The sequence below is a fragment of the Dryobates pubescens genome, chromosome 17, assembly GCF_014839835.1.
Source record: "Dryobates pubescens isolate bDryPub1 chromosome 17, bDryPub1.pri, whole genome shotgun sequence".
NCBI lineage: Eukaryota > Metazoa > Chordata > Aves > Piciformes > Picidae > Dryobates > Dryobates pubescens.
Genome location: NC_071628.1, coordinates 12,614,998 through 12,638,163, shown reverse-complemented (window position 1 = coordinate 12,638,163; position 23,166 = coordinate 12,614,998). Strand labels below are relative to the sequence as shown.

The following is a 23,166-nucleotide window of genomic DNA, read 5'->3' as shown; positions in this document are numbered from 1 at the left end:
AGTGTAGTAAGGACATTTTGGGTGTTGGTAAGTATGTATTTTCATAATGACACATGGACAAGTAACTTTTGTGGTCCTAACAGAATGCAGAACTTCTAAAATTCTGGCAGCTTTTTAACAAGGTAATTAGAGCAAACAACAATTTCTTCTTACTCCATTCTAACAGCTGCAAAGAATCATCCGGCTTGTCATAAGTAAGTTCCCTCTCCCTGCCATATCCCAAAATGACCAGCCCTCCTGAGAAATTATGGCAATGGAAAACATGAACCAAAATGAAAGCAAAGGGTATCAAATGTATGCAGGCTCTATTCCCATACTGACTCTTCTCCACATGGCAGACAGCTCCCTGGCCAAATTTCTTCAGCCAGGCACTTGCCCACATTCTTGTATTCTCAGTTCTTCTCAGATACATGTATTTTTAGTGATAAGATTTTAGTGATGACAGATTTGATATGATGTAAATACTAACTTTTTTTTTTTCCCCCACTAGCCTGAAGACTTTGGAATAAGTAATACTGTTCTTTTGAGTAAGGTTCTAAACCATAGTTTTACATTATTAATGTTCAGCTAAAAAGACAACATATCGTATTTTAATTTTGACAGAAATATTTTGATAATTATTTCATTCCATGATCTCACAGTAACTCCCCCAAAATGTCAGAAAGTGTTACAAATTTAAGTCAATAACACACAAAAATTGGTTCAGACACTAATATTTCACATCTAACTCTACACTTAAAGACATCAACTACGTAACTGAAATACTGTGTAACCCTCTGTGTTACAGGATCAGATTCCTTCCTCAATGAAACTGGGCATCACCGTGTACATACACCAGTGCAATCATAACCAAAATCTGGCTCATTTTGCCTAACCACATATATGGGACTTGCATTAAGACTGTGATCCAAAAATAAACACAGTAATAACATGCACTACTTAACTCTGCATAAGCCTGATGGTATCTTCTGTTAACTGTTGTAGAATGCAGGCCACAATCCTGGAACTATTCTCATATATTTAATACCTATTGCTAGAAGTCAAGACGACAAATGATCTAACCCTGACTCACAAGGGCTTTCAACTAAGGAAGTTTAATTCCATTTAATGTATATATTACACCCACCAATATAAAGCACGCTAGACAGTAACATTTGTCTGTTTCATTACTCCTTTTTTTGCACAATTCTAGAGGTATTAGTACCTCTCAGTTTCTCAGTTATTATCAGCATATTTTAGATTTTACAGGTTTTCAGCAAGTCACAGGTTCTCTCTTTAACACTTTTGTGTACTATTTACTAAAGTATTAAATTTCTCTACTCCTTAACAGAGCTTCTAGACTTCTATGTTTACTGGAGAGAGCCAAGAAACATCAGATATCTTGGTATTTCATTTAAAATAGTGAAAGCATTTATCATTTCTTTAAGGTCTGCTGTCATTCCTGTCTTCACTGGCCATTTGGTATCTCTGGCATCTCTTCTACTTGTTGTTGGGAATGTCACGTCCTAAGATTTCATTTGCCTCCACATGCAGGGCAAATCATTTTAACTTGGGAAATGGCCACCAGTCTGTGTGTCTTGAACATCAACATTTAAGGTCTTGTTGGTTTTGCAGATGCCCAGACACGCACACCCAGCATTAAGTGCAGGTCCCAGTTAAAACTGAGGGGTCAGACTCACTGATGATAGAATGACAATTCAGTGGGGGAATCCCGTTGCCTGTGACTGCGCATGCACACATCCACACATGGAAATCAGCCAGTATTGCAGGGGTGAGAGATCCACTCAGCTTCAAAAGTCTTCTTCCAAAAGCTGGGTCATACTGGCTCAATCAAAACTGACACACTCCAATTGTATTTTCCAATTATGTGCTCAGGGGGAATAGCATCAGAATCTTGGAAACCGTAGTTTGCACTGAATGGTCCATTACATGGATCATAGCACAGTTTTGGATGATTTCTCACTACTTATTTTAGAGATTCTGGGTTGAAAAACAAGGTTCCTCTCACCTCCATGCCACATAACTCCCAGTGGTCCGTCAAATCCGATTTATTTATTTATTTCCCATGACGGTCACTGAAATTTACCTGTGTAAATGCACAGGACATCTGGAATTAATGGTTTCAATTAAAGGAGTTCATAAAAGTGGTCCTCCAGCACACACATCAGTGACAAGAAGGTAAGTAATATTTATATGGGGTATGTGAAAGAAAGGAATCAGGGGTTCAGCAAATCAGCCTAGTGTCTGTGAACAGCTAGCTAGGGCAGTGAGTGGAACAAATAGCTCTGCCCTGTTCTTAGTGTGCTTCAACATAGTAGTGGTGATTTTACAGAAAAATGGGAGATCCCACTTGAAGGAGGATAATGGATATACACACACATATCTGCACATATTTGCAACTCCTTTTTCCTCCCCCCACCTTTTCCATTTAGGGTACAAAAGATTAAAGCAGGAGTTTTGGTACATTCAGGCTATACAGAGACTCTCCAAAAGATAAAAGTAACATAGAAGGACTCACTTAGATTTAGGACAGCTAACTGCCAGTCTCATTAACTCCCAACACAGGAGCACTTAGATGCGTGTTAGCCTGCCATGTGAGCTGAGCCTCCCCTTCTCATATCAAATGGCAGGGTCTAACATGGTAACAGTCTGACGTAGCTACACACGGCTGCTAACATGGCAGCATATATGGGTAGTACCAGAACCTAAAACATACAAAAATTAGGATGGCCATAGAACATGGAAGTCCATTCTCAAAAAAAAAAATCATTGAAATGTGCCTTGAGAATTTATAGGTTTAACTATGCTACTTATAGATAAAATACTAATTTACGTTAAATTTACAAAGCCCTTACAGTCTTGCTTCTGTTTACAGATAAATTATCTGCAGAAACTGTTGTTGATCCAGATGCCTGTCTAATACATAATACTTCACAGCCTCACAAAATGCTGTGTATAAAAGGATGGAAACTGCTTCTTGGCCTACTTTCTGCACTGACATACTAAAGAGGAGGGATAGTCTTGTGGTTGAGACACTTGGCTGAGACTGAGATGACCTGGGTTCAGTTTCAGATTCCGCTACAGACTCTCTGTATGTCCTTACACAAGTGACTTAATCTCCCTGGATATTAGCTCTCCACATGTAACATGGGGCTGCCAATACTTCTGGATGGTGTTGGGTTTTTTCCCCTCTTCAGACTACACAGTCTTCGGGACACAGACTTATGTGTTTTGTGAATGATAAAAGGAGCCTCAAACTCAGTTCAGGTCTCTTGGCATTATGGTGATAAAATTAGAAAAGAGGCTTTGTGTAATATTTTTTTGTGTTAAGATCTTTCAAGGGTTTTTTCATTTGTTTGTTTGCTTTTAGAAAATGTTTCATTAATTGTCAGTTTCTAATAAAAGACCAGAGGAATCAGCTCCTGAGATTCTGTGTCTTGGGTGAAGGCAACAGCAGCAGAATACATTCCACAGGGGAACTCATGCACAATCAATTAAGTTGTCTAATTAATTTTCCAACTCAATAGATGCTATGAACTATTTTTTTATGCAGGAATATATCTATACTGGGTACACATGTGCAAAAGCAATCAAAAAACTTTTTAAATTCTTAGAGGAGAAGGACAGGTGATATTCACTTGAAGGGAATGGACTGCTATGTGGGAACAATGCCCTCTCACATGGGATTCATAGCTCTGTCATGAAAGGAAAAAACACACTGAGGGGATAAGAGTATTTTCCAGTTAAAAAGGTTGGGTAGCTACCATTAGGGACTAATTTGTTCATCAGTATTTAGAGTGATTCATGGTATTAGGTACCCCACAACTAGGAAGATTGAAATCACTGTCTATGTGAAGAAAAAAGAGCAAAAGAAACTATTAGAAAGTAAGTTCAAATCAAACTGGGCCAAACAGCATACATACTTTACAGGGGGTTTAACCACAGATGACAGGAGGTACACTATAGTATCTAACAACAGAGATCTGTTTCTCAAGTCCTAACTCCAACAAAACTTCAATTGGCATCAGCTGGAACTGTGTCTGAATAAGGACTCAGGAATAAAGATTGAAACAAGCAGGAGAAGAGTAACCACAGAATTTTATGCCTCTCTCACAGGGTCTTCAGCAGCAAATTTTCAACTGCTGTACATTTTCTCCGCACTTCCTTTCCCATCATTGTGATCACACAAAAGTACTTATTCCACTCTAACATAATGAACTGTTTTTGAGACTGTAGTTATAATTGTGATGTCTGGATTAAAACAGTGAGCTGTGACATTTCTTAGAGTCCTAAGGGAGATGACAGTGAGTTAGAGACAATACACAGACTCTTGATAATCCAGTTATGGAATGGATGACACAGAAGCACAACAAAGCACATCGGTCGTGGCATTATCACAGCATTCCTATGTAAGCAAAAACAATTCATAAAGGAACTTATGAAAATGCCTATTGGAGATAAAAAGTGATAAACATAACTTTTCCTCCAACCTATAACATTAGTAACTGCTTCAAAAACATGTGTTTGCTAGATCAGATGAACCAACAACAGTAAGACAGTAAGCCCTGGAAAAGATGCTTGCTGCCTACAGGTAGGGGAAAGCCAGAGCAGAAAGCCTTTGGGAACAAGTGTGAAGGGAACAAGGATACAAAAAAGCAGAACACCAGAAGAGCAAGAGGGAAGAAAAACAGAAAGGCAGCAAAAACAGGATGGATCAAAGCAAATCTAACAAATGAGTGGGAGGAACAGAGACATGGAAAGATAAACAGCAGGAGCCAGCAGACACCATGTGTGAGAAGGGGAGAAAAGGAAGGGGAAGGGAAGGAAGACGCCGGCCAGCACAAGAGGTTGGCCAGCCAACCAGGACAGGGAAGTCTGCCAGGACAGGCCAGCCAGCTAACTAGTTAAAAAGTATGTCCAGAAAGCCAACTAGTAGAAAGCAGCCAGCCAGGCAAAGCCATTTAGGAGAGGAACCCTCCTGTCGAGCAGAGCTGGACATCTGTTGCATCCTGCATTTGGGCAACAATAACTGCCTGCAACATTCCAGCCTTGGGGCTGATTGCCTGGAAAGCTGCTTGGCAGAACAGAACGTGGGGGTGTTGATAGGCAGCCAGCTGAACATGGGTCAGCAGTGTGCCTGGGTGGCCAAGAAGGCCAATGGCATCCTGGCCTGTATCAACAATAGTGTAGACAGCAGGACTGGAGAGGTGTTTGTCCCACTGTACTCAGCACTGGTGAGGCTGCACCTTGAGTACTATGTTCAGTTTTGGGCACCACAGTATATGGGAGACACTGAGGTGCTAAAGAGTGTCCAGAGAAGGGCAACAAAGCTGGAGAAGGGACTTGAGACTAAGTCTTATGAGGAGTGGCTGAAGGACCTGGGGTTCTTCAGTCTGAAGAAAAGGATGCTGAGAGAGACCTTATTGCTCTCTACAGCAGCATGAAAGGAGGTTGTAGAGAGGTGGGTGTTGGTCTTTTCTTGCAAGTCACAACTAACACAGCAAGAGGAAATGGCATCAAGTTATGCCAGGGAGGTTTAGGTTAGACATTATGAAAAACTTCTGTACTGAAACAGCTACCAAAGACTGGAACAGCCTGTCCAGGGGAAGTGGTTGAATTGCCATCCCTGGATGTATTTAGAAGTCCTCTACATGTGGTGCTCAAGGATATGGTGCAGTAGCGGCCCTAGCAGAATTATATAATGGTTAGACTTGATGATCATAAAAGTCTTTTCCAACTATAGCAATTCTGTAACCTGCAGCAAGCACCACACTTTGCAGAGGGGAACAGGCAGCAGCAACACTCACCATCATGCTCCAAGCCACAAAAAGATGCCCAAGAGTATCCCAGAAACATGATGAGCATCTCACTGACACAGCAGAGCACAGTGTTCCCCCAGCTATGCACTCTGAAATATTACCTACTATTATCACTCTGACCAAACACAAATAAGCAACAATTACACAAACTGCAGGTATTAACCACACCATTTTCCACTTTCCTCCTATCAGTAGGGTTGACTTCCATATTCTGTTTCTACTTTGATACTTTCAAGCTTATAAGATACACACTTCATATCCCAGTATTATTTTCATTGCTCAGTATCATAATTCTCAATGAGAAAAACTAAATACCAGGCAGGTAATGAGGATATGAGATTAAAAAACAGGTTACAAGACACATGAAGAATGACCTAATCCAGCACTGATAGCATACTGCTTAATTAGGCAGCCCCTATCTATACTTCTTAAAGAAATAAAATGAAATGTAGTGAACAAAGAAAAAAATTACATCTTTCTTTGGATTTCTAGTAGATACTAAATGCTTGTGGTGTTTTCTGAAATATTTTCACACTGAAAAGACAAAAATTGAACAATAGATTGGAGCAAAATAAGCCATAGCAAGGCCTAATTGTGTTCCTGTCTTTACATTTGAAATTCCTATTGCAATTAAAAAAAAAAAAGAAAAAGGAAGGCAAAAAAGGAAGAAAAAGGAAACAGAAAGCAGAAAAATATATACATTTAAATTATTTCTGAGAAGCAAGCTCCATTCCACAGTCACCAGTCTGTTAAGCACATCCTGTTCATTTTTATCTCCCCAGCAAGTCTTCCTGCTACAAATCAGCATCATCATACAAAACAGGTACTGAGGTTAAGAGGTGGTCCTGTCAAGAAATCAGGACTCAGAGAAAGAACACCACAACAACCCCAGGCAGAGCTACAGGCTGGGGTCGGAGTGGTTGGAGAGCTGCCAAACAAAGGGACCTGGGTGTGCTAATTGACAGCCGCCTAAACGTGAGCCAGCAGTGTGCCCAGGTGGCCAAGAAGACCAATGGCATCCTGGCCTCTATCAGGAATAGTGTGGCCAGCAGGAGCAGGGAAGTCATTGTACCCCTGTACTCTGCACTGGTTAGGCCACACCTTGAGTACTGTGTCCAGTTCTGGGCCTCTCAGTTTAAGAAGGACATAAAGACACTTGAACGTGTCCAGAGAAGGGCAATGAGGCTGGTGAGAAGCCCTGAGCACAAGCCCTGTGAGGAGAGGCTGAGGGAGCTGGGATTGTTTAGCCTGGAGAAGAGGAGGCTCAGGGGAGACCTCATTGCTACAGGGGTCTACAACTACCTGAAGGGGGGTTGTAGCTAGGAGGGACTTGGTCTCTTCTCTCAGGCAACCAGCACCAGAACGAGAGGACACAGTCTCAAGCTGCGCCAGGGGAGGTTTAGGCTCGAGGTGAGGAGAAAGTTCTTCACTGAGAGAGTTGTTAGCCATTGGAATGGGCTGCCCAAGGAGGTGGTGGAGTCACCGTCCCTGGAGGGGTTCAAGAGGGGACTGGACATGACACTTGGTGCCATGGCCTAGTCATGAGGTCTGTGGTGACAGGTTGGACTTGATGATCCTTGAGGTCTCTTCCAACCTTGGTGATACTGTGATACTATAACAGGAGGGAGGTAATCTATGTGTGAGCAATGTCTCAATGCTCACCTTACCATTCTGGATATAGGATCTAATCCACATCACTGCAACCATGGAGTGTCTTTTTCCTTTTAACTTTGTTGAGCTTTGAATTGAAGTTTTAAGCTGTTAGGAAGCTCATAAGCCAATTAAACTACTTTAGCCCCCTCAAACCAAAAAAAAATTCAAAACTGAGACAGAGGATATCTCAGGTATTAAAAGCTCACTTCTGCTTGGGACTGGTAAATGACAGGCAGCATCTTGGGGTTCCTGCAAATGGTAAGAGGAGAGAGAGGAAGGGAGGCAGGAAGGAGCTCCCACCTACTGCTGAGGAGCAGTGAAGAGTTAAGAGGTGTGAGTGTACAGAGTATGGTATAATGGAGTTTAAAGTTCCTCTGTGGGAGCTCTGGCATCTGTCTAAGCTGCAAGGTTTAGCAATTACAGTGCCAATTTAAACTTGTGCTTAAAAATATAGGAAAATTTTCCTTTTCATTTTTAATAGAATGAGTACCTTTAGGAATCTAGGTGGTCAACAATAAACATATGTATCACTCCCAGCAATATTAGTGGAACAACAAACTGTTCTGAGTGGTGTCTAAGGTTTCAGCTGTTTGTAAACTAGCACTCTGGGAAAACTTTTAGAAGGCTTTAAAAAAGATTCCCATAGAACATTAGAAAGACCATAACTCATGACACTTCAGTGACAAACAAAACTTCCTCCTCATTATCAGAGGTATTTTGCACTATACCCAGAAAGTAAGTAAGATTTCTCCTGGAAATAATGTCTTTCATCCACATTATTCTTATCAGGAAAGTGCCTGAACTTCTATTTCAATAATTAAGCTTCAGTTTTCAACTACATTTGTGATTAAAAAAAAATTCACATTAGAAAAATGTTTTCAAAGCATCAAATAATTAATCTTATAAAGTAAGTCTGCAGTGCTTAAACTGCTCTTGCATACAAACTTTTTGTTAATGTGTGAATATATTATAAGCCCAAATTATAAAGGTAATTAATTTAGCCCACACATTTGCAATGCAGTAAGCACTGTATTGGAACTTCTGCCTGGCAGCATGATGATCTATTTCTTTCCTCCATTTCATTTAATTGGGAACTTGAAATGGATCAGCAAATTTTAAACAGCTTATTAAAAGCCCTTTTCACAAAACTGATCTTGCTTATTTAACACATGAGCCTCAGGCTGCTCCTGTGCAGGGCAGGAAGCCTGCTGCCTGCCTGTGATTTGATTCTACTTTGAAAGAGGTACAGAAAGTCACTGAAACCCTGAGTATCTGGGTATCTGCACCTGTGCATCAACATCACACATAAATGTAACCAAAGACCTCTTTTGGTCTTAAAAGGGCTACTTACACTTCATGTGAGGATATTGGAGGATATATACACAAACTTCTCTGGATGTTAATCAATGTACATTATCACAGCTGCATTTGAGAAACTTCAGAAATGAGAATATAACGCAAAAGATTGTGCATGCAGCACATAAGCCCAAAAGAAAAAGCACACTATATTATGAAACCAAAAGAGGTTGTATTTATCTTCTTTACTATTTACTCTACTAGAACATTTCTTACTCATCATCTTGCAATCTCAAATTGCGGTCAAATAAATACCATTCCATCTAATGGTATTTTCTATAACCTACTGCCACAGATCGCAGAGTCTTCTTTGCTAAAAACACATTCATATTTGTGGCTTATGCTCTTGAGCACTTCTTATTTTTACCCAAAAGTACTGGTTGATAGCCTTGTATGACAGCACAGAGCTAACTAGTTTCTCAATAACCCTGCATGCCTTCCTGAAACCTGGCTGACAAGATAATGCCCACTCTGACTCCCAACTCAAAGCCCACCCAAGTCTTTCCCTTTCTTTGACATGAGTAAATATTGCATCCCTTTCACAATTACTGAGAAGTTTCACCCAGGCTTCACTTTTCTGAACAATATAAGGCTTCCACCCAGAGGTTAAAATACTGCCCAGATGTTTGAATATACACTGATGTGCATGTGCACATGTATGTGTGAAACGCATGCACAAACTACCCTCTGGACATAGCAAAACAAAGAGTTGTTAAATAAATAAACGCCATTCCCTGCAGGGTTTTGGCAACAGTTTACAGTAAGTGGCGAACCATTACTGGTTTTGATATTCATTGTAATGTCAGCCACCTTAAACTCTTCTGGTATTTCCTTGGATGCAATGGGCAGTTGCCTAGAAATCTCATTTGTGTATTTAATGCAGTATCACTGCTTAACATTTTATAACATGACCCAAGTATTTTTGAATACAAAATAGAAAATGCACCTATATATGCACAGAACCAATCTAATTTGTTTACCTTATTTCAAACACTAAAAAAAAAAATTCTTAGATCTAGAATTCCTTCAGCAGACAAACATGAAGAATACTGGAAGTCTCTCTGTAGTGGGTGATGTCAGTAGGAGGTCCTGTAGCTGCACTTCAGAACCATCTCAAGTCTTCTGAATAAGTCTCTCTTCTGTCATACTGAATTCAAGGGAAGTGTTACCATTTATTTCAAACAGGACCAGGATACCACTCCCAGTATATTTTGAGGATAGTCTAATCATTGCAACAGCAGCAAGACTTTGCACCAGAGTAACAAAGAGAAGTCCCTCCCAGCTTGAGATTGCAGCAGACATCAACAACATGGACTGAAGGAAGTTGTTGTTTCTATTCAAAATTCTAAACAGCTGTTTTCAAGGCAGATTAAAAGATTTTTCAATGTTTGGATTCAACTCAAGGGCTTTATCTAATGCATACTTTGTATTTGAGTATTTGTTGAATTAGAAATTTAATAGAGCAGCTGAGTATTTTAAAATCTTTTGGAAGATGTGAAAAAGGGATGTGAACTCTAGCACACCCTGTAAAACATAAATTTCTTACCAAAAGAATATGTTATTCATGTGCTCTGTACATTAGGTCAATTATTACTCACTTTCTTTGGAGAGCAACCAAGAGCCTCCACCCTTTATAACAGAGTACTGTAATCAACTGTAGTAAGAATAGCAGAATTATTCTAATACACATTGGTGGCTCAGGCCCTAGTTCAAGAAGGCTTGAATAGTAAGAGACTAAGATGGGTTGGCTATCATCTTTATCTTTTTATTTTAAGAGGGTAAGAATTTAATGTTTCCTTGTACACCTTCCTAAATAATTTCCATTTCACAAAAATTCTAAAAAGCACCACTTTAAATTGGCCCTCCAATTTAAGCACTTCTGTTACTTAATGACAAATTCCATAAACTCTCTGAGAGCAATACTTCTTCCACTGCACGTCTCTCATTTCCGCTAACCCAATTTAACCTCTCATCTTCCTTGCAGTCAGCAGCTCTATGAAGCTTCTTTTTTTTACTGACATCAGCAAGTGAGTGAAGTGCTAGGGCTAGACTTAAAATGCCTTCTAAAAACATGACTTTTTGTATTGAATTTGGAACTGACTTTGATACAATTTGTACTGTTAGTTTAATATAGTATCACCTTTCATGGAGCCATATCTTATTGGGTTCCTGCTGGGACGCAAGAGTTTAAATAGCACAAGGTTTAATGCATGGCACTTCATTTTGCCCAGCCTGGCTCAGGCCAAGAGAAGCATTTCAAATTATTTAGATAACCACACAGATTAAGTACCCAGCAAGACAGCTTGCTAAGTCATTCATCATTTGCCATTCCTGGACTGTGCTTGTGTCTAGCAATGTTTTTACTAGAAGAGCCATTCAGATGAATGGAATGCACATCTCTGCTGGGCTTCCCCTGCCCAAGCAGCAGTCTAAACTTCTCGACCCGCCTTTAATGCTTTTTTTCCTCAGAGATGTGTGAAAAATACTTGGCTAGATCCCTTCTGCTATCTTCTTCTTCTCACCCATCTTCCTCCCTCACCTGTTCCTCTTGCTTTTTGTTTACAAGCCTACATAAGTCTACCCAGTTGCAGTGAATTAAAACATTACCTCTCCTTATTTCAATCCCTCAAAAAGCTCACAAATTGTCCTCCTCTTTTATTCTTCATCTCAACAATCAAGTAACTGGAATAACTCACATTGTGTAGTGCAGTTCAGTTCCAGACACAGTATCTGCACTGTTAAATCATATCTTATCTTAAAAGTTATTGGAGCCCAAGTAATCTAACATTGACTCTCCTTTCACAACTGCATGTCACTTAACTCTTTTTCAACTGCTCATTTCAATGGTAGATCTTTTTGCCTTTAAAGCCTACAGCCTGGAAGCAATTTCTGGCCCTGTGGTTCCTTTGGAAGCCTCTATTAAGCTGACTGTAAAGCTGTCATACTACCATTTTACGAACCTCTCCAAGTTACCACCCATACTGTCCCATCGGGACACAGAGATTCTCATAAAGGCTTTCATCATATCCCAGCAGGATAATTATAATTCATTTATCACTGGGTTTAATATTACCTTTTATAAATGCTTCAAGCTCAAGCAGTGTTCTGTCACTGAACTGTTCAAATGAACTAAGACACCTGGACATGCTATTCTGGCAGAGAGATTAGTCCAATGGCCTTTGAAGAAGCAGCTCAAGGTGTCTCACTTTTAAGATCCATCTTAATTGCACTTTAAAGAAAGTGCACCACATGCTCTTTCCACTGCACATTTACTATTTCATTTCTTGCTGCAGTTCTCAAAAACTTAAGCAGACACAGGAGTTTTTGAGATCCTAAAATCTACCATCACTGAGGGAACCAGTTTCCTCCCAGCTTCCATACGTTGACAATGTTAGCACTGGATCAGACTCAAGTGGCTAGCAGGTCTGAATGACAGAGTCAGAGGATTAACCTATATTTTAACACATTTTCCACTGGGTGGCTGGCCACATTTCTGGGCAACCTGCTCTAGCTGATTCTGCTCAAGCAGAGAAGCTGGACTAGATTTACTACTGCTGCTGCCGTGCCAGCAAGGCCCCTTCTCCTGCTTCAGCACAGTCCCATGCTGTATGTAGCAGTGCCAGATAAAAACACTAGCCATCAGTCACCACTTCCTCAAGGAAACAAGACCAGAGACCATACAGATTTTTGCAAAGCTCCTGCTTCCCTGTGAATGTCAGCACCTCTGTGTAGGAAGAAGAGGTATTAGAGGGTCACAGCAGACCGTTCATCCCAAGGCGTAAGGAGAAAACGGGGAGGGTACTGAAAATCCTGGCAATCACTGGTTAAACTTTGTAAAAAATAGAAATTAGGAGAACAGGGCCATTATAAAACATGGCCAAGAACAGTCATATACTAAGTTAAACATTCAGGGTGACGGAAAACAGTGCAGAGGCCTCCACTTTAGAATGGGGCCTGTAATCTGTATCACACTACCACAAAAGAAATTCAGACTACAGAATAGGAGATTGCAGTCACATTAACCTACCTGTGCTAGTTTGCCCTGGGTAATAACTGTAATAGACACACAGCAAAAGCATAAGATCAACATAAAAAACCAGGTGCTTATGAAGTTTCCTATTTCTTTTCTTAAATTTAAGTGTACACACACATGTGCACTTCTAAGAACTTTCTTTTTTTAATTACTTACCCCTAGCCTCTACACATCTTCCCACAAAGAGAAATATTGAATCCTGTTGTGTTATTTTTTACATAAAGAAATTATGCCTTTTTCCACAAGGAATTTCTCCTGGAAAAGGAGTGCAAAACTAGACTCTGTTTCACAGCAGAGCAGAATTTGGAGAGTGATATTTCTCTTAAGGCTTCTTTCATTTCAGACCTTATTTAGGCCTCTCTTCTTTGCCTACAGTGTTTCTCTAGAGTGCCAAACTGTACAAGCTGTCACTGAAAATAAAAACCACTCAGTCATTATTCATGAACTTCTCACAGACAACTGGAAGCATGAATGTGACTATGTTTACAGCTGTTGTTTCTTACAACTTTTTGCAACTTTTATGCTGAGGTAGGCTATGAAATACCTTTCTAAACGCAACAGTTTACTTCAGAAAAGTTTTGATCTTTACAGAGGTTTCATCAACTGTATTACAAGTATGTTGCAAGGAAACTTACATGTGACAAAACACTTGTACTAACCATTTTTAAAACCTCTGTTTAAGATGCAATTTCATTATCATTTTGCAGCTGACCTACATAAAGAAATTGTTTTACTTGGAAATGCCCTTGTCAGTTTATCCTTGTATTAGGTATGACCTATAATGTTTTAAAAGAGGTTCTACTTTCTTTTTTAGACCTGACCATCATTAAAGGTTCAGATCACTTTAAAAAAACAAAGAAATACAAAGCCCATAACAGAAACCTGACTATCACACATAATGGTATTTGATTTTTTTCTGTTGCAACTGTAACAAAAATTTTCCACTTGCCAGGTCAACAGGAAAAGGTGTGATGGAAAATATTCATATAGAATTTCAAGGTGATTTAAAAGGAAAACACTTGTTGTCAGTGTTGTCAGATAAAAGGGTTTCATGTAGCTGTGCTTTCTTATATCAAAACATACTGCAGCCCAGAGAAGAAGCAAGAGTCTTCTCCATAAATGCCCAAGTGGGCCCGGTTAGGTAAGTTACCAGCTGCATTTACTCATTCCCTGGATCATATTCATCTCCAGGAGTCACAATTTTCAAAGCACCTCTTCTATGGAAAGCTCCATGAGAAAGAGAAATCAGTTGTCTTCAGCTATTTGTTCTGCAAGATTTATGGCAACCTAGGATCATGAGATGACTGAAACTAGAAAACCGGCCATGATACAATGATACTAAGAGAGCAAGAGTGGCTTCAGGGCACTCAGATTCTGAAGGCCTCAAACACAACACCATGCAATGACAACCAAAATCAGTAAACGCTGATTCAACCTTTCTGCACACAAAAACATCTGTCTCTCATGGTACAACGCAGCAGAAAGACTGTTCCTAGTTCTCCCTGGAGCTCCACAGAGCACAGATCTGGCAGTGCAGGCCATTCAGGGAAATTGGATCTTTCAACTGCCTGCACTGTGTATATAAAAGTAATATCTCTATTAATGTAACATCCCATAACAAAAAAAACAACCAAACAACAACAAACCCCCACAAAACAAAACAAAAAACCCAAACCAACCCAGACAACTCTTTGTGTATATAATTTGAACAACACCTCTTGATGAAAGCACAGGCCTCCACTCTTCATTTCTGAAGATACTACAAGGCAGATCTCAAGTACCACACGCAAACAAATTCAGGGCAAGGTTCAATCCCTGCCTACAATGAAAACAGAACTGAACTTCTCACGTAACAAACTTATGCCACAGGCTTCCAGCACACCTGGAGGCAGGCACCAGGTGCAACAACAAAGCTGTCTGCAGCACCAGGAGAACAATCTCAGGGATTCTTACGTGAGTCCCTTCAATGTCCTACATTCAGGAATCAAATCTTACAGATTAGAACACAGGTATTCCATTAAAATGTGTTTACATTACAATTTTTAGCAAAATACAGGCTCCTCAATTTGTGATTACATTTGTATGCATCTCCCCTGCTACAATTAAAATGAAAACAAAACAGAGTCCAAATAATATCTTAACTGCACTTCTAAAGGTCAGAGCCCTTAGCAGCCAATCAAGATGACATGGTACTACAGAGAGGGCTGCCAAATAGCTGAATGAAAACTTTGGGCTTGGATTTGTTTGACTGAAATCAAAACTCGATTTGGAATAAAACATTAATGTTCAGCTTCATACACAAAAGCTGGAGCCCTCACATCTCACAAGAGACCTAAGCCCATATGTACCGAATCATGTATGGATCTTACTTGAGCTTTAAGTACATATCTGAAACCCCCCCCCCCAAAAAAAACCCCACCATTTTAAACCTTTCTATGTGATATTGTGATATGTGCAAAGCATAGAGAAAGCAACATAGGACCGGGTTACAGAGTGTATTTGCAAGGAGCAGAACAATGGATAAAAGCCTTCACACACACAAGATCTTAAAAAATGCTTTTTGGCATTAAGTAACAGACTGAGCTTAGCACTGAGAGTCCATCCAGAGATCTACTGATTATATTGCTAAGAATTACAAACCATTTTATATCACACACAGTTGCTCTGCAGAGGCTGACTTCTCCACCATTAAGCTGAAGCTGCAATTTTAAAAATTAAAAACACCTCTCATCCACATATCTCAACTTGATAATCCAAGACACTGAAAGACATTAGGGTGCAACATGCATTCAAATTAAAGGCCGTAAAATGTCACTCTGACTGAATGTATTCAGCCTGAAGCTGCTTTTCATCATTTTTCACAGTTGAAAATGATGTGTAAGAATCCTTATTCCAGGCCTTCAAGTTTAGACATCCTCTAGTTTTCTGCAATAATATTGTACATGCATTCGTGTTACAGGGCTACACATCTATGTCAACAGATGTGTTTCTTGGAAGACAGCTACAGAAATCAAGTTTATTCTAATGTTTGCCAGCTACCATATGCTGCAATACTACTTTAAATGCAACATAAGGCTTTGGGAACATACTTTTACTGCTATCTACACTTTGTTATTTACTTTCCATTTAGACTAAATACCAGAGACGGGGCACACTCAGGGGTGCAGTGTCCTCTTTGTGAAAACATTCTACCCGTTGTAATATTTAGAAAGCAAAAAATACACACAGCACTACACTACCCTTGACCACTTTCAGCGGCTGCACTTTCAGAGAGACACTCTGGGAAAGATATTTTTACAGATGGCATTAATTCTAGGAACTTCTAATAATGGCCAAATATAATTAAAAATTATGCAAAAATTCCTGCCATGAAGAGAGCAGTACAGAAACGACTCTGTTTGAAGAAAAAGCAATCATTTGTTCATTGAAAAAAAAAATACATTTTTAATATTTGAACTACATCAGGCCCAATTCTGCTCAGAGATGAAGCGAGTGGCAAACCTCCAAAATGCAGCAGGATTTAGCCCCTGATGTTGTCACAAGCATTCAAATAAACAAACAGGACTGTAACACATTCTAAGCTTCCAATGTGTTCCTCTAAATGAAACCAGACAGAAAAAGCAATGCACATCTCATTGCATTTTTGCAGTAAGAGGATAACAATGTGCAATTTCGTATTATATAGAATTCACCCTCTTAAAATATCATCATCCAAATGACCAAACAGATTCAAAGAGTCAAGAAAGTGGAGAACGCAGTTCCACCAAATCTGGTTGGGATGTTTGATCTGCCTGAGCTTCTAACACCGCCTTTTCCTCTGGACTATTATAAAGTGCATGACATAGGGATGTTTTCACATGACCCAAAGATGGGCATGTCACATGGCCAGCTAAATCCTCAAAGTTCTTTTACAGGCAATAAGAAGAGTTGATGTGCTGAATCATCCTCTGGGAAATGCAACCTAAATCTCTCTCTGCTCTCAGTCTCTTCAGCAACTGGAAAAGAACTGAAGAATCTGTAACTCAATCAAGTTAATCAGCATTACAAGTTGAATGGCGTAAAGATGGCATTCAGTTCTTAACCAGCAGAAGGAATTTAGCTTTGCTTCATAATTTTCTGTTACCTGTGATTATTTTTCTTTAACAATCTGACTAAATTATATGCTAAAAGCTGAGTGTACCTCTCAGATCTTAACTGACTCTGAAAGTTTGGGCTAAAATCTAGCAAGGCCCTTAGCATTTGTGTAATTTTAGGCACACTGTCATCTCAGGTTTGAATTGAAATGCATGTCAAAGCCCATCACGGAATTGTAGCCAGAGAACTCAGCTCCTTCCAGAAGGAAACCTTGAAGTTTAAATTTTAACTGAGATTATATCCATTAAATATTTTCCTTTCTGGACTATGTATTGTAAATGTGTCTTAAATTGCTGTAGGAAGCACTTCCAACTCCACTACACTTTTTCTGTTCAGCTTATGTGAAGTTCACCTTTTTGATTAGCATTATCCCACATAGGAGTCAAGTCTGTTGTACTGATGATACACCTGAATATACTTGACAATATGCCCAGGAGGCTTCCCCTGCTCTGGAAAACTGTCAAATGCCACACACAACAGCTTAGGTGCTAGTGATTCTTACCTACCACTTTTAACCATGCTACCAATCCAGCTCTGACAACCCTACCTTACCACTGACACAGTACACACTCCCAGAATGAGAAAGAACTCCACCGATACTCATGAATCTTCAAATTCCTTTTGCATATGTTTGTAGTGTTTCATGCCATCATTAACTATTATCATTAGCTATTAGCTATTGACCTACACAGAAGTCTTGTAGATCTTCATTAACAATCACATGGTCAGCATGTGCTGAGATAACAACAATCAGGCTCATCTGTACTATAAATATGGACCAAAAGTACAGAAAAACTACTTAAAACAATACACAGAAGTATGCATCTTACCTCTGGATCTTGCCCCCTCCTCGGAGGTGTTCAAGGCCAGGTTGGACAGGACCTTGAGCAACCTGATCTAGTGGATGGTGACCCTGCCATGGCAGGGAGGTTGGAACTAGATTATTGTCAAGATCCCTTCTAACTGAAGCCATTCTATTGATTCTGCTGTTGTATGGAACTTGCTCTAACTTTTCTGCAACCACATGCAACATTTTAATTGTTTGGTGTATCAGGTTACTGGAATAAGCCTCATGACTTTGGTTGCCTCAACACTGCTTTATTCTAGACACTTCTAAGCTACTACATATGCAGTAAAGGCTGCAATATTCTGTGGTCTGTGACATACGTGCCACAAACACAGTGACTGTTACTGCAAGCTGATGCTTATAGAAAAAAGCACTGTGTGATATGAAGCAGTAAATGACTTACATCACTGTTAGCTTGGGGCATGGCATAACCTAGAAATCAAACCACAGCCAAACACATGGAGAATGTGCATGCCACAAAACTGTACCACTTCACATCACATCTCATTTATAACCAGAAGTGGTGTTTTGAAAATAAGCTGCTGCTTCTGCTTTTCCAGGAAATGGGATCATTTAAGAGGCTATTTCCCTTGAGTAATTTCCTTTCTTTTACCCTCTCCATGCATAGAGACACTTTGGTTTGGTTTGGTTTTGGTTTTGTTATCCTCCTACTCCCCTCATTTTTTTATATATCTAATAAAGACAGTTTTACTCTACAAGGCATGCATCTTGTCAGTTTACTGGATAATATACATACACATCATAAGCCCACTAGGGAGTGTCATAAATCCACATCACTTTCCAAAGTTAGATTCAAAATGTGGACCTCTTACTCAGCTGACAGATGTGTAAAATCATATGTAGCCAGACAACTCCCTAAGGACCACACAGGTGCATGTGCTGAACAAAGCAAGTTATTCTGACTAAGACCAACATTAGCTTATACTCCAAAGTTATCTTCAGAGAGTTTTCCTGATGGCATAATGTGATTCTAGGACCAAAAACCACCACACCCTTTTTAGAGGAGGGGAACATATTAGCTCAGCTAGGTAGAGGAGCTGCAGGAAATCTCTATGAAAGAAGCCAAAGTTCAGAGATTTTCTAGGAAGATATGACTATCATTTGGCCTCAATACTGCAGAGAGCATTAGCCAGAAATACTACAGCTCATTAATGTCTATTTTCTCTCTTATTGATAACTATAGAAACAAATATGTGTTCCAAGTAAAACATGCCTATGGACAAGGCATGTAAGTTACAGATTTCCAACTCAGTTGTGCTCAGTGACATGCATGGATTTCATAACAGCATGATTTGGCTCAAATGGCTGTATGTCACCAATTCCTCACTCCACTCAACACCATGCAGGAGCCCTGAGGGACAGGACTGAAGCTGTTAGCAAGCTTCGGCCTTCAAACCTGCCCTAATGAGTGTAGTCAAACTGGGCCCCGATCAGACAACATAAAAGCAGCATTGAACAATCTTCTGAAATGGCACACCAAACTCAAAACCTTCACCCACAGAGAATAAGCAGTCATTGCTTGAAATTCAAAGCCTTTGCAGTAATGTTCAGTACATTTTTTACCTATAAACCCGTTATTCTCTTCCAACTTAGGATTTTTAACATAATTTTCCATCCCTCTTACTACTCTCCAACAGTGAGATCCCAAGATTCAAAACAGAGCTACTTCTCAATCTTCAGAAAAACTTCACCATCACTTTGAACTACTTTCACACCAAGTGAACAACTGGCAAGACTTCACACAGTGCCAACAGCAATTTTATCTGCCCTAGGGAGTGCAAGAAATACTAGCTTCATCCTACTGCCTGCTCTAGGACAGAATGAGTATCTTTGGTCCCCTAAGATTTGTTGTTTTGCATCACCCACTTAGGTTGCCCTTGTAAATAAAAGAAAACCAAACCAAACCAAAACCACAGGCACACAAAAACCCCAACAAAACGAAAACACCAACAACCAACCTTTAATCCAAATGCAGCACAGATAGCAGTGATGATCTGACACGCTCACTGACAACAGCTTCAAGTGCTAAGCATGCCCCCCTACATACTAAGCCCCAAATCAGGTTCTAAACATCTGTTCTGTCCCAGGTTCATGGACATGTAACACAACCTATTGTATGAGTAGTATGCATGAATTTCCAAGTATACAGATCACTTAATAGCTCTAACAAATGAAAATGTTTTATTGTTAATGCTACAAATTTCAACAAAAGATTTACACCTAAACATTATTACTTTTGCCTCTCACAAATGAACCATTAAATTGGTTTAATAATTCAGAAAAAAAATCCCAACACCAGATAAAATAGTTGGCATAGGTGCATTTGCATATGGAAACAGTTTAGATTATCACTATGGATACACAAATAAAAAGCTAAAATTGGTAACAATAAATCTGTACCAAAATGAATAGAAGAATAAAATAAAACACAATATGCCAAAGACAGGGGCAAGATGCTGTTTATCATTGGTAAGCAAATGTATCAGATACAAAGAACTTTTCTGATGACTTAAAAACTGAAGTTTGCATAAAAGCCCTTATCAATATCTTTTATTTGCTGCCTCTTCCACTGGAGTTTTTTCCTAGCCAAAAAAAACTAGACCAGACCAACCAAACAAAAACACCTTAATCAGCTGCATATGTGTTTAATCCTGGCCTCCATCCTTACAAAGCACATGTATTGATTAAAAATGCTACTTAATTTTCTGTCTGACTAACAAAATTTAATCAATTCAGATATACATTAGAACAGGCAATGGCTCAACAATCCTACTGTTAAAGTAAATAAATGGGGATTTTTGCCTTGGGAAAAAAATGCAACCTGTAAACCTACCACAAACTGAAGAACTAACCATTAAAATCACACCAATCAACACTTGTGATCCAGAAAAATCATAAAAGAAAAATAGGGCAGAACGTTTCATTTTAATTCAATGCTGAAGCTTTGCTTCTCAATAGAAACAGAATTTAGGATAGTTGTTACCATTTTAATTTGTATTATTCCAGAACTAATATCTGCACAACTTTCTTAGACTGGAGTTTTCCTTTCAGTAAAGCTTCCTTATGTTGCATTCCACAAGAATGTTAATTCTATTTGACCTTATTTACAGACAACAATAAAATACTGCTATTTAAATATTCTGTTTCATAGAGCATGTATTCCATAGAATAGTGAAGTAGTTTTCAGTTACTATTAAGTAAGCTAGGACATCAGTTTTTTCCCATGGTTATGGACACATACCTCTTTCACACTGGGGTCCAGTAAAGCCATATGTGCACGCACATCGGTTTGGAGCCACGCATCTCCCTCCATTTAGGCATCCATTTTCACAGACAGCTGTATCAGAGGGAAGAAGCAAGTAATCTTTATTGAGCTATTTCTAGAAAGACATGAAGCTATGTTTTTGGCCAACTAAGATAACCTGGTAAAAGCAGTAAACACAACAGGACAGGATACTTTATTTTCCAGAATCTACTTATGATCTTTTCCTATCTCCTGCCCTCATCAGTATCACAAACTCATCCTATCAGGGGAGCACAATAGAAACACAGTAACAATCACAGGTCATCTGACCTCTCAGAGCTTTTCTCCTCGTGATGGCTAGGCATTCCATAATTCAAAATCACATCTCTTTCAAATTTTCAACAGAGCTTGTAGATAGAAGGTGCAGAAAAAAAACCCTCTCTAAATGCTCCAGATTTTTCCCTGTTCAGATGTACATCTGAAAATGTATTTCTTCCCCTACCGTGACAGAAATACAAAGCAGTATTAAAAGGATGTTTGTTGATGCTAAATAATTCATCCTATCAACTAGGACAGCAAAATGTAATCACGATCTATAAACTCCAAAAGCATTTGCTCTCAAAATTAATCAGAAAATTTAACATCCACATGAAAAAGGGGGGGGTTTAATACAATTTGATGCTCATTGAATAATGTTATTCTTTGTTCCATTTCACATTCACTTCAGTAGAAAGGAGGTTTCCATTTATCCTCTTTTATCCATTTGATATTTCACAAAGAAGGCAGAAATATGATTCTTAATCCTTTCACTATGTGATCGTCTTCCAGATTGTTAGGGTAAATTCCTGGTCGCACTGAAGTTCATGTGAAGTGTGCCATTGATTTTGACAGAGCACAAAAGGTTTTCATTAAAGAAGCTAAACACATTTTCTCTGTCAGACCAATAGTTCACTAGATAGCAACATGACAGCCTTGGTTAAAAGCAGTATCTACATCCTTATTTCTTCATGGCATTCCAGCCAAGAAGAGCAAGAGACTACCAGAGTCAGCTTGGGAGAGATTTCAAGCAGCATATCCAGGAATACTGTTGGCTCAGGACTGATTGAGGAAATCAAAAATACATTGATCGATTCTGATAAGATGAGGTCAAAATGAACAAAGTTCCTCAAGCATACTAGCTAAGTACGAAGCAAAGCCCTGAAATAAAAATAAGGCTTTGTATCAAAAAGCTTCATTTTGCCTACAAGACAAAAACTCAATGTCATCTAAATTCTATATGTATGGTCTATTGTTCTAGTGAGTGGAAAGCCCTGGAGGTCAGTAAGAATTATGGCAGTGTGAGAACTACAGGATCAAATTATATCCAATTATTATGAATTCACATGATGTTTATTTTAAGTCCTGATCAGAAAGAATTCACTCAGCATTCATTACAAAGTCATGTGTTTTCATGTAAAATTCCATTGTACCTGATCAAAACCAAGCTCAGTAACAGCTGAAATTTAGTGCTAAAGGGTCCCAAATCCACACATTCCAGAATTGCTTAACTGTACAGTATCTACGTTAACAGAAGTGTACTTACGTTGTCCACAGTGTGTTCCTGTATATCCCTTCTGGCAGAGGCAATGGTCATCACTGCAGCTACCTCCATTCATGCACCGGATGTTACAGTGTTGTACTTCAAAGGGGGGGGAAAAAAAAAATCTCCTCAATTAAATCAAACCACTCAGAAACAATCAACTGTCTACTAAGGGGTTTTCTTTTTTCAGGGATTGATTCCATGAACTAGAAACCAGTATTAGAAACCAGAGGCACGTATTTTAGAACAGATACTTGAAATGGTAGTACAGAAAACAATACTGACTTACAGTTTCTAAAGGATATACAAGAATTTTAGATCACCCTTATTCATTGAAGTCAAAGGTATTTCATATGAACATAACCCCACAGAATTTGTCTCCTAGTTTGCAGTGATGAGAAAAGACCATCAACAAGGAAAAAGCACTAAATGTCTGACAGATAATGCCAAGAAGAAAGGCTCTTACCACCTGAGCAGTGG

General features: G+C 39.2%; 1 protein-coding gene across 1 annotated transcript in view; it reads right to left on the bottom strand.

The window, feature by feature from the left end:
- FBN1 (fibrillin 1) overlaps positions 1 to 23,166 on the bottom strand; it is a 153,437-nt gene that overhangs the window by 107,031 nt on the left and 23,240 nt on the right. Inside the window, exons 5-6 of the mRNA XM_054168756.1 lie at positions 22,690 to 22,785; positions 21,105 to 21,200 (exon numbers count right to left, since the gene is read on the bottom strand). Of these exons, the coding sequence (XP_054024731.1) occupies positions 21,105 to 21,200; positions 22,690 to 22,785 (192 nt within the window). The remainder of the gene's footprint in view (positions 1 to 21,104; positions 21,201 to 22,689; positions 22,786 to 23,166) is intronic.